We start from the raw sequence: 12954 nt of genomic DNA, 5'->3' as shown, positions 1-12954 counted from the left end.
AAACAAACAGTAGAGATCACTGTTAAGTTGAAATGACCAAATATGTTTTTATCCCTCTAGTAATCTTTTTGTTGAAGGTGTAGTGTCACGAGAAATAGACACTCCCAAAGATGTATTTAGTTTGTAGCAACGAGAACATTATTAAAATGTTCCTATTTCTTAAGACGTAATTAATTGGCGTCAATAAAACTATTTATCGTTACGTCTGGGACCACGAACAAGGACAGCTCGTAAACTTTAGGCTAACCTTTCAAAGATGCGTCATCGTGTTTCGGATGAGATGCCACAAATGAAACTTTCCTCCAATTAATTTAATTCACTTGAAAGCTATTCGCTTGGTGTCGTAGACGTCGCGGGTGTACTCATTCCCCCAACATTTAACAAACTTATCACACTAATTACAAAGTTAGTACCCGTTTACTAAAAAAAGACCTGATAACTGTGTTCACTTTAGAGCTTGCCTAGACGCAGCAGTAACTGATATTTGTTCAGTGGGTAGCTGAGTCTATCTATTTTTAACCTGAGATCAGGCACAATTTGGGCGGTTCTCATACATTCTCTATAACGGCTACCGCTGAAATTCGTTTCGCCTTGCCCGCCGGAATGTAATTTTCAAAGCGAGACGAAAATAGAGCCTGATCTCAGGTTAATCTATTTGGATTACCACCGTCGATTTACGGCAATAGGCAAAGAAAGCAAACTACATTTAAGTTTCAATTGTCAATTTAGTTCATTGGCAATGGATGAAATATGAATGTACATAGCTCCTTGCTAGCTGAATATTCTTGCCATACTACTCCTTCTACCACTTCTAATCGCCTACCAGAACTTTACGCTAAAGAGAAGAATCTTTTTGCAGACTAGGCCCCTTTTCCTCTGACGAACGAGCTCGATGTGCGCATAATGTTCCCATGAGTTTACCGTAAACGTGAGTTGTGTGTATGTCCTCGACGAAACCTGCGATGGCATCGCCAGCACGTGCGAGAGAGAGAATAAAACATTTGTGTTATAGGAGCTGTCTTACCTCGCAGACGTTCGTTTGCGTGACGGACCCCTAAGAACGTCGACATGGGAGGCTAACCGTGTACTAGGTCTTAAGCAACGAGAACGTTGACGTCCTGTACGTCTTGAATGGCAACAAGAAGTTCGATGTCTCGCTTGATGGAACGCTCTGTCTCACCGAACGAATCTGACTTCCTTTCTTTAACTTCCGCTGTGCGAATTTTTCGAGTCACAGCACAAGAAAGAGATAAAAATATCAACTTCCGGTTGCCTTTTTTTACTTCCGGGACCTCAACGTTCTCGTTACTACGGTCTATAATAAATATACCCTTACCTCAGATTCCTCTAATTCACTTGATGATGACTCCACATCCATGGGTGTGGGTCTAGTTGAGCTGAGCCTACGTGACGTACTAAGCGTCCCTGCAACACTTGCCCTCTTCTTACGACCGATATCGCTGGACCCAGAAAGTCGCTTGCTGTCAGTAAGCGACAATCTCTTCGTCTTCAACCTCTCAGTATGATCTGGCGATACTGAAAGTTTTCCTTGGCCCATGCGCGGCTTCTTTGTAGCGGTGGATTTGCGTGATGGACTCGTAGATCGAGCATCCCGTCGTTTTGGAGGCGAAAGATTCGTTTCCGGGGACGAAATCTCCATAGGCTCGTCTGAGGTTGAAGATTTGGGACTTGGTGTCCCAGACCTCCCTCCTTGAGGACTTGACGTGTTCAACTTGCTTTGAACAGCTTTGATCTTTCCATTCCCCGAGGGAGAGGTCGGTGACGATAATGTTTCGTCTTTTCCCATCAGGGGCGAGGTGCTTCTCTTTGTTTGTTTCCTGGGAGGGGTGGGTGAGGGACTGACTTGTCTATTCTCCCTTCCGTTCGCAGCCACGTTTATTTTTGAAGAATCCTTTTCAGGCTTCTCGGGCTCAGGACTAAGAGTTCTACCAACGGATTCTTTTGAAGGGGAACTTGCAGATGCTGGTTTCCTTGGTGAGCTTTTAGAAGGTGATGCAGGTCGTTTAAGAGACTTGGTTTTCACTGACTCCAAAGTGTCGCATAGTGTGGCCAGATACGTCACAATTGACTTCTCATCAGGTTTCTCTACATTGACATCTATCAAACAAACGAATCAAAAAACATGAACGCAATCTTCCAAAAGTATTATGTTTACACCCAAAACACGAACAATTTTAAAACTAGTGAGCAACAGCAAAAGGAATAACTAGGGATGACTAGAGATGACTGGGATGACTCGGAAAGACTAAGATAACTAAGCATGAAAAGAGATGACTGGGATGACTACAGATGAGTAAGGATTACTGCGATGACTACGAATGACTAGCGATGACTATAAATGAAAGGAATGACTACGGATGACTGTTATGACTAAGGATGCCTTGGGATGCCTGGGATGATTAGCGATGGCTAGGATGAAAAGGGCCGACAGGAATGACAAGAAATAAGTAGGGATGACTAGGGATGACTAGCGATGACTAGGGATGACTAGGGATGACTAGGGATGACTCGGATGACTGGAACGACTAGGGATGACTTGGGATGACTGGGATGACCACGGATGACAAAGGATGACTGAGATGACTAAAGATCACTACGGATCACAAGGGATGACTAGGGATGACTCGGATGACTAGGAATGAGTAGGGAACACTAGGGATGACTACGGATGACTACGATGACTAGGGATGACTACGGATGACTAGGGACGACTACGGATAACTGGGATGACAAGGATAAAAAAAGGGATGACTACGGATGACTACGGATGACTAGGATGACTCGGATGACTAGGAATCAGTAGGGTACACTAGGGATGACTAGGGATGAATACGGTGACTAGGGATGACTACGGATGACTAGGGACGACTACGGATGACTGGGATGACTGGGATAAAAAAAGGGATGACTACGGATGACTACGGATGACTAGGATGACTACAGATGACTGAAATGACTAAGGATGACTAGGGATGACTGGGATGACTACGGATGACTGGTATGACTAGGGATGACTAAGGATGATTAGGGATGACTAGGGATGACTGGGATGTCAAGGGATGACAAGAAATGACTCGAATGATTAGAGATGACTAGGAATGACTAAGGATGACTATGGATAACTAGGGATGACAGGGATGACTAGAGATGACTGGGATGACTAGGGATGACTAAGGATGACTAGGGATGACTACGGATGACAAGGGATGACTGGGATGACCGGGATGACTAGGGATGACTAGGGATGACTAGGGATGACAAGGAATAACTAGGGATGACTAGGGATGACTGGGATGACTAGGGATCACTGCGATGACTAGGGATTACTAGGGATGACTAGTGATGACTCGGATACCTAGGGATGACAAGGGATGACTAAGGATGACAAGGGATGACTAGGGATGACAAGGGATGGCTAGGGATGACTGGGATGACTAAGGATGACTAACGATGACTAGGGATGACTAGGGATGACAAGGGATGACTAGGATGACTGGGATGACTAGGGATGACTAAGGATGACTAGGGATGACTAGGGATGACTAGGGATGACTAGGAATGATTAGATTAACTAGGGATTACTAGGGATGACTAGGGATGACTGGGATGAATAGGGATGACTAGGGATGACTAGGGATGACTCGGATAACTAGGGATGACTAGGGATGACTAGGGATGACTGGGATGACAAGGGATGACTAGGGATGACTAGGGATGACTGGGATGACTGGGATGACTAGGGATGAGAAGGGATGACTAGGGATGACTAGGGAACACTGGTAAGACTAGGGATGACTAAGGATAACAAGGCATGACTGGGAATGACTGGGATCACAAGGGATGACTAGGGATGACTAGGGATGACTAGGGATGACTGGGATGACTGGGATAACTAGGGATGACTAGGGATGACTAGCGATGACTAGGGAAGACTGGTATGATTAGAGATGACTAGGGATGACTAGGGATGACTACGGATGACTAGGATGACTACAGATGACTGAAATGACTAAGGATGACTAGGGATGACTGGGATGACTACGGATGACTGGTATGACTAGGGATGACTAAGGATGATTAGGGATGACTAGGGATGACTGGGATGTCAAGGGATGACAAGAAATGACTCGAATGATTAGAGATGACTAGGAATGACTAAGGATGACTATGGATAACTAGGGATGACAGGGATGACTAGAGATGACTGGGATGACTAGGGATGACTAAGGATGACTAGGGATGACTACGGATGACAAGGGATGACTGGGATGACCGGGATGACTAGGGATGACTAGGGATGACTAGGGATGACAAGGAATAACTAGGGATGACTAGGGATGACTGGGATGACTAGGGATCACTGCGATGACTAGGGATTACTAGGGATGACTAGTGATGACTCGGATACCTAGGGATGACAAGGGATGACTAAGGATGACAAGGGATGACTAGGGATGACAAGGGATGGCTAGGGATGACTGGGATGACTAGGGATGACTAACGATGACTAGGGATGACTAGGGATGACAAGGGATGACTGGGATGACTGGGATGACTAGGGATGACTAAGGATGACTAGGGATGACTAGGGATGACTAGGGATGACTAGGAATGATTAGATTAACTAGGGATTACTAGGGATGACTAGGGATGACTGGGATGAATAGGGATGACTAGGGATGACTAGGGATGACTCGGATAACTAGGGATGACTAGGGATGACTAGGGATGACTGGGATGACAAGGGATGACTAGGGATGACTAGGGATGACTGGGATGACTGGGATGACTAGGGATGAGAAGGGATGACTAGGGATGACTAGGGAACACTGGTAAGACTAGGGATGACTAAGGATAACTAGGCATGACTGGGAATGACTGGGATCACAAGGGATGACTAGGGATGACTAGGGATGACTAGGGATGACTGGGATGACTGGGATGACTAGGGATGACTAGGGATGACTAGCGATGACTAGGGAAGACTGGTATGATTAGAGATGACTAGGGATGACTAGGGATGGCTAGGGATGACCAGGGATGGCTAGGGATGACTGGGATGACTAGGGATGACTAGGGATGACTGGGATGACTGGGATGACTAGGGATGACTAGGGATTACTAGGGATGACTAGGGATGACTAGGGATGACTGGGATGACTAGGGATGACTAGGGATGCCTAAGGATGACAGGGAATGACTGGGATAACAAGGGATGACTAGGGATGACTAGGGATGACAGGGATGACTGGGATGAGTAGGGATAACTAGGGATGACTAGGGGTGACTGGGATGACTAGGGATGACTAGGGATGACTGAGATGACTAGGAACGACTAGGGATGACGAGGGATGACTGGGATGACTAGGAATGACTAGGGATGACTAGGGATGACTAGGGATAACTGGGATGACCAGGGATGACCAGGGATGACTAGAGATGACTGGGATGACTAGGGATGACTAGGGATGACTAGGGATGACTGGGATGACTGGGATGACTAGGGATGACTAGGGATGACTGGGATGACTGGGATGACTAGGGATCACTGCGATGACTAGGGATGAGAAGGGATGACTAGGGATGACTAGGGAACACTGGTAAGACTAGGGATGACTAAGGATAACTAGGCATGACTGGGAATGACTGGGATCACAAGGGATGACTAGGGATGACTAGGGATGACTAGGGATGACTGGGATGACTAGGGATGACTAGGGATGACTAGCGATGACTAGGGAAGACTGGTATGATTAGAGATGACTAGGGATGACTAGGGATGGCTAGGGATGACCAGGGATGGCTAGGGATGACTGGGATGACTAGGGATGACTAGGGATGACTGGGATGACTGGGATGACTAGGGATGACTAGGGATTACTAGGGATGACTAGGGATGACTAGGGATGACTAGGGATGACTGGGATGACTAGGGATGACTAGGGATGCCTAAGGATGACAGGGAATGACTGGGATAACTAGGGATGACTAGGGATGACTAGGGATGACTGGGATGACTGGGATGAGTAGGGATGACTAGGGATGACTAGGGGTGACTGGGATGACTAGGGATGACTAGGGATGACTGAGATGACTAGGAACGACTAGGGATGACGAGGGATGACTGGGATGACTAGGAATGACTAGGGATGACTAGGGATGACTAGGGATAACTGGGATGACCAGGGATGACCAGGGATGACTAGAGATGACTGGGATGACTAGGGATGACTAGGGATGACTAGGGATGACTGGGATGACTGGGATGACTAGGGATGACTAGGGATGACTGGGATGACTGGGATGACTAGGGATCACTGCGATGACTAGGGATTACTAGGGATGACTAGTGATGACTCGGATACCTAGGGATGACAAGGGATGACTAAGGATGAAAAGGGATGACTAGGGATGACAAGGGATGGCTAGGGATGACTGGGATGACTAGGGATGACTAACGATGACTAGGGATGACTAGGGATGACAAGGGATGACTGGGATGACTGGGATGACTAGGGATGACTAAGGATGACTAGGGATGACTAGGGATGACTAGGAATGATTAGATTAACTAGGGATTACTAGGGATGACTAGGGATGACTGGGATGACTAGGGATGACTAGGGATGACTAGGGATGACTCGGATAACTAGGGATGACTAGGGATGACTGGGATGACAAGGGATGACTAGGGATGACTAGGGATGACTGGGATGACTGGGATGACTAGGGATGAGAAGGGATGACTAGGGATGACTAAGGAACACTGGTAAGACTAGGGATGACTAAGGATAACTAGGCATGACTGGGAATGACTGGGATCACAAGGGATGACTAGGGATGACTAGGGATGACTAGGGATGACTGGGATGACTGGGATGACTAGGGATGACTAGGGATGACTAGCGATGACTAGGGAAGACTGGTATAATTAGAGATGACTAGGGATGACTAGGGATGACTACGGATGACCAGGGATGGCTAGGGATGACTGGGATGACTAGGGATGACTAGGGATGACTGGGATGACTGGGATGACTAGGGATGACTAGGGATTACTAGGGATGACTAGGGATGACTAGGGATGACTAGGGATGACTGGGATGACTAGGGATGACTAGGGATGCCTAAGGATGACAGGGAATGACTGGGATAACTAGGGATGACTAGGGATGACTAGGGATGACTGGGATGACTGGGATGAGTAGGGATGACTAGGGATGACTAGGGGTGACTGGGATGACTAGGGATGACTAGGGATGACTGAGATGACTAGGAACGACTAGGGATGACGAGGGATGACTGGGATGACTAGGAATGACTAGGGATGACTAGGGATGACTAGGGATGACTGGGATGACCAGGGATGACCAGGGATGACTAGAGATGACTGGGATGACTAGGGATGACTAGGGATGACTAGGGATGACTGGGATGACTGGGATGACTAGGGATGACTAGGGATGACTAGGGATGACCAGGGATGGCTAGGGATGACTGGGATGACTAGGGATGACGAGGGATAACTGGGATGACTAGGGATGACTGGGATGACTAGGGATGACTGGGGATGACTAGGGATGACTGGGATGACTAGGGATGACTGGGATGACTAGGGATGACTTTAGATGACTAGGGATGACTAGGGATGACCGGGATGACTAGGGATGACCAGGGATGACTAGGGATAACTGGGATGACTAGGAATGACAAGGGATGACTGGGATAACTAGGGATGACTAGGGATGACTGCGATGACTGGGATGACTAGGGATGACTGGGATGACTAGGGATGACTAGGGATGAGTAGGGATGACTAGGGATGACTGGGATAACTAGGGATGACTAGGGATGACTAGGGATGACTAGGGATGACTGGGGATGACAAGGGATGACTGGGATGACTGGGATGACTGGGATGAATAGGGATGACTAAGGATGACTGGGATGACTAGGGATGACTAGGGATGACTGGGATGACTGGGATGACTAGGGATGAGAAGGGATGACTAGGGATGACTAGGGAACACTGGTAAGACTAGGGATGACTAAGGATAACTAGGCATGACTGGGAATGACTGGGATCACAAGGGATGACTAGGGATGACTAGGGATGACTAGGGATGACTGGGATGACTGGGATGACTAGGGATGACTAGGGATGACTAGCGATGACTAGGGAAGACTGGTATAATTAGAGATGACTAGGGATGACTAGGGATGACTACGGATGACCAGGGATGGCTAGGGATGACTGGGATGACTAGGGATGACTAGGGATGACTGGGATGACTGGGATGACTAGGGATGACTAGGGATTACTAGGGATGACTAGGGATGACTAGGGATGACTAGGGATGACTGGGATGACTAGGGATGACTAGGGATGCCTAAGGATGACAGGGAATGACTGGGATAACTAGGGATGACTAGGGATGACTAGGGATGACTGGGATGACTGGGATGAGTAGGGATGACTAGGGATGACTAGGGGTGACTGGGATGACTAGGGATGACTAGGGATGACTGAGATGACTAGGAACGACTAGGGATGACGAGGGATGACTGGGATGACTAGGAATGACTAGGGATGACTAGGGATGACTAGGGATGACTGGGATGACCAGGGATGACCAGGGATGACTAGAGATGACTGGGATGACTAGGGATGACTAGGGATGACTAGGGATGACTGGGATGACTGGGATGACTAGGGATGACTAGGGATGACTAGGGATGACCAGGGATGGCTAGGGATGACTGGGATGACTAGGGATGACGAGGGATAACTGGGATGACTAGGGATGACTGGGATGACTAGGGATGACTGGGGATGACTAGGGATGACTGGGATGACTAGGGATGACTGGGATGACTAGGGATGACTTTAGATGACTAGGGATGACTAGGGATGACCGGGATGACTAGGGATGACCAGGGATGACTAGGGATAACTGGGATGACTAGGAATGACAAGGGATGACTGGGATAACTAGGGATGACTAGGGATGACTGCGATGACTGGGATGACTAGGGATGACTGGGATGACTAGGGATGACTAGGGATGAGTAGGGATGACTAGGGATGACTGGGATAACTAGGGATGACTAGGGATGACTAGGGATGACTAGGGATGACTGGGGATGACAAGGGATGACTGGGATGACTGGGATGACTGGGATGAATAGGGATGACTAAGGATGACTGGGATGACTAGGGATGACTAGGGATGACTGGGATGACTGGGATGACTAGGGATGAGAAGGGATGACTAGGGATGACTAGGGAACACTGGTAAGACTAGGGATGACTAAGGATAACTAGGCATGACTGGGAATGACTGGGATCACAAGGGATGACTAGGGATGACTAGGGATGACTAGGGATGACTGGGATGACTGGGATGACTAGGGATGACGAGGGATGACTGGGATGACTAGGGATGACTGGGATGACTAGGGATGACTAGGGATGACTAAGGATGACTGGGATGACTAGAGATGACTGGCATGACTAGGGATGACTTGGGATGACTAGGGATGACTAGGGATGACTAGGGATGACCAGGGATGGCTAGGAATGACTGGGATAACTAGGGATGACTAGGGATGACTGCGATGACTGGGATGACTAGGGATGACTGCGATGACTAGGGATGACTAGGGATGAGTAGGGATGACTAGGGATGACTGGGATAACTAGGGATGACTAGGGATGACTAGGGATGACTAGGGATGACTGAGGATGACAAGGGATGACTGGGATGACAGGGATGACTGGGATGAATAGGGATGACTAGGGATGACTGGGATGACTAGGGATGACTGGGGATAACTAGGGATGACTGGGATGACTGGAATGACTGGGATGAAAAGGGATGACAAGGGATGACTGGGATGACTAGGGATGACTAGGGATGACTAGGGATGACTGGGATGACTGGGATGACTAGGGATGAGAAGGGATGACTAGGGATGACTAGGGAACACTGGTAAGACTAGGGATGACTAAAGATAACTAGGCATGACTGGGAATGACTGGGATCACAAGGGATGACTAGGGATGACTAGGGATGACTAGGGATGACTGGGATGACTGGGATGACTAGGGATGACTAGGGATGACTAGCGATGACTAGGGAAGACTGGTATGATTAGAGATGACTAGGGATGACTAGGGATGACTACGAATGACCAGGGATGACTAGGGATTACTGGGATGACTAGGGATTACTATGGCTGACTAGGGATGACTGGGATGACTAGGGATGACCGGAAATTGTAACTTTATGTTAAAGCTTTTGTAATACTGTAACTACGTAATTATAGTCATGCAAATTAGGCTTATGTTTTTGCTGTCGCTTGGGTGACTTGGGTGACTTGGGTGACTAGGGTGACTTGGGTGACTAGGGTGAGCAGGGTGACTAGGGTGACTTGGGGGACTAGGGTTACTAGGGTGACTTGGATGACTTGGGTGACTAGTAATTAGGGTGACCAGAGTGACGAGGGTGACTAGGTTGACTAGGGTGGCTAGGGAGACTAGGGTGACTAGGGTGACCGGGGGTGACTAGGGTGACTAGGGTGATTAGGGGTGACTAGGGTGACTAGGGTGACCAGGATGACTAGGGTGACTAGGGTAACTAGGGTGACTGGGGTGACTTGGGTGACTAGGGTGACCAGGGTGATCAGGGTGACTAGGGTGAATGGGCGACAAGGGTGACTAGGGTGACTTAGGTGACTTGGGTGACTAGGGTTACTAGGATGACAAGGGTGATGAAGGTGTCTTGGGTGACGAGGGTGACCAGGGTGACTAGGGTGGCTTGGGTGACTAAGGTGAGCAGGGTGACTAAGGTGACTAGGGTGACTAGGGTGACTAGGGTAACTAGGGTGACTTGGGTGACTGGGGTAACTAGGGTGACTAGGGTGATTAGGGGTAAGTAGGGTGACCAGGGTGACTTGGGTGACTAAGGTGACCAGGGTGACTTGGGTGAGTACGTTGACTAGGGTTACTTGGGTAACTTTGGTGACTCGGGTGACTTGGTTTACTATGGTGAATTGGTTTTAAATGCTTACCACACGAGCAAGGGGTAAGCCAACAAAATGTTTGTTTAGTTATTTAAACGAAGAAGAGAAATACCAAGAAAAGCGCTTGCAGTCAAACCTCTCACCTTCAGGCTCTAAAAGTCTGGGAACACCGAGATGTTTCTCAGCTAAGTCAAACGCTTCTTGTAGATTGCTGACATTATCACGTGACTGAATGGCACTTAGATCGACTAAATCTGGCCTGTAATATTAAAAATTCATATTTCAATTAGTTGTTCTAGAAAAAAGCCACACCCTGATGATGAAAGGCAAGTTTTTTGACAACCTTCTTTAACCTGGAATTCCAAAACTGCTTGAGCCTTGACTTTGCAGCAGTATTCCCAAGTTCAAAGACCCCCTGCCCACCTTCTCGGATTTTCATAAAAATTGTTAGATGCCATAATTTTAGTTTACACTTAATATAGAAGATTCTTTTAGGGATATAGATGATCTTTTGTAAAATAAGCTTCATTTCTTCTTGAATTTATATTTTCACATCTTCTTAAACAGGCTTACACATTTTGCAAATAAGCTCAGATTTGAGTGAACTTTTTTTTTTTCTAGACCGAGCAAAATATACCATAATATATACAACAATACAGCTTAAAAGTATGTACTCAAATAAAAGGTTCTCTTCATTGCTGAGAAAAAATGGCTACAAAAGGAAGAAAAAGGACACGTTGTGACCTGCTATACAGCTGGCCACACCACATGCCTTTCAAAATGGCCACCGAACAATCACGAACAGCCACAATCAAAGGTTTCAGCTGTTTTGTAAGTTGTGTTTAGTGGTAAACAACCCTTAAATAGCATCGATCTTGGGAAGATGTTTAGTTCAACGATTTGTCGGTTCTACAAAACTAACGAAGGCGAGCCCATGGATAGAAACTTATATAAAATAAATGTGCTAAGATGTCTGTAGTTTGAAAGAATAATAAAATTTAAAAATGCAAAGCAATTTTTTGAAAACTTATCGATTGAAGCGACGGAAATATCGATGAAGATGACTCCACAGGATGTAGTTTTTGGTTCAGAACCTCTCCTCTGGATTCCTAGAGGCAGCAAGCCACCCCCCCTCCTCCCCCATGATGTTTTTCAGTATGCCTTTCCGTTCTGGCGGTGTGAATTTTTTCTGGAATGTCCCTATAAGGCTAACCAGTAAGATTATTTTGTTGTCACTGTTGTTCATTTTCTTTCCTTAATACTGCTGAAATCGTTGAAATCATGTTCCTCTTTGTATCCTAAGTTATGTCACTACAAAACCCTCCCCTCCGTCCTCCCGGCATCCCCTTCATTAGTCAGTCCCTGTCTGAACTATGAACTTACCAGTGAAAGGTGTTAATTGAAGAATTTACAGTAGTCAAACTTGGGATGAATTCAGGTTTCTGGGCAACTTCCCACCTCCCTCTCACCTAAGCTAACATTTTGCCCAAAATGAGAAGTAAGTGTTAATCTTGGTATAAGGGAGGGGTAGGTGGGCAGTTTCACAGAAACCTATATATTTGATCCTAAATTTGTAACTCACCTGAAAGCATGAATTATATATAAAAATGCCAGGCCATTCTTCCAACTGGAACCAAAGTCTTTCACAGCCTCACTCGACCTGACAGAGATTAATCATTAGCGTCAGCCTATGCTTTTTCATTTTTCTACAGGAAAACTCTCTTCAGACTATAAAAGCGTATATTCAGTATATCAAATAAGATACAAGCAATGGTGTGGAAGAGTTTTGAAGTCACAGAATTTTACCCCGTAGCTTTTTCAACTGCTTTCCGAGACCACTCCAGAAGATATTTCTTTGTTCTGGACTTCTTCTTATTTGCATAAAAACCTTCAACCTGCAAAATAATA

At 46.8% G+C, this 12954-nt stretch overlaps 1 protein-coding gene across 1 annotated transcript in view; it reads right to left on the bottom strand.

The window, feature by feature from the left end:
- Nucleotides 1-12954, bottom strand: part of LOC140924219 (nesprin-1-like) — a 102592-nt gene that overhangs the window by 84268 nt on the left and 5370 nt on the right. The window contains exons 6-9 of the mRNA XM_073374255.1: nt 12853-12941; nt 12629-12706; nt 11190-11305; nt 1337-2118 (exon numbers count right to left, since the gene is read on the bottom strand). Of these exons, the coding sequence (XP_073230356.1) occupies nt 1337-2118; nt 11190-11305; nt 12629-12706; nt 12853-12941 (1065 nt within the window). The remainder of the gene's footprint in view (nt 1-1336; nt 2119-11189; nt 11306-12628; nt 12707-12852; nt 12942-12954) is intronic.

The sequence above is a fragment of the Porites lutea genome, chromosome 14 (genome assembly GCF_958299795.1).
Source record: "Porites lutea chromosome 14, jaPorLute2.1, whole genome shotgun sequence".
In the NCBI taxonomy this organism is placed as follows: Eukaryota; Metazoa; Cnidaria; class Anthozoa; order Scleractinia; family Poritidae; genus Porites; species Porites lutea.
The sequence above is the reverse complement of the archived record's forward strand: the minus strand, read 5'-3'. Positions and strand labels throughout refer to the sequence as shown.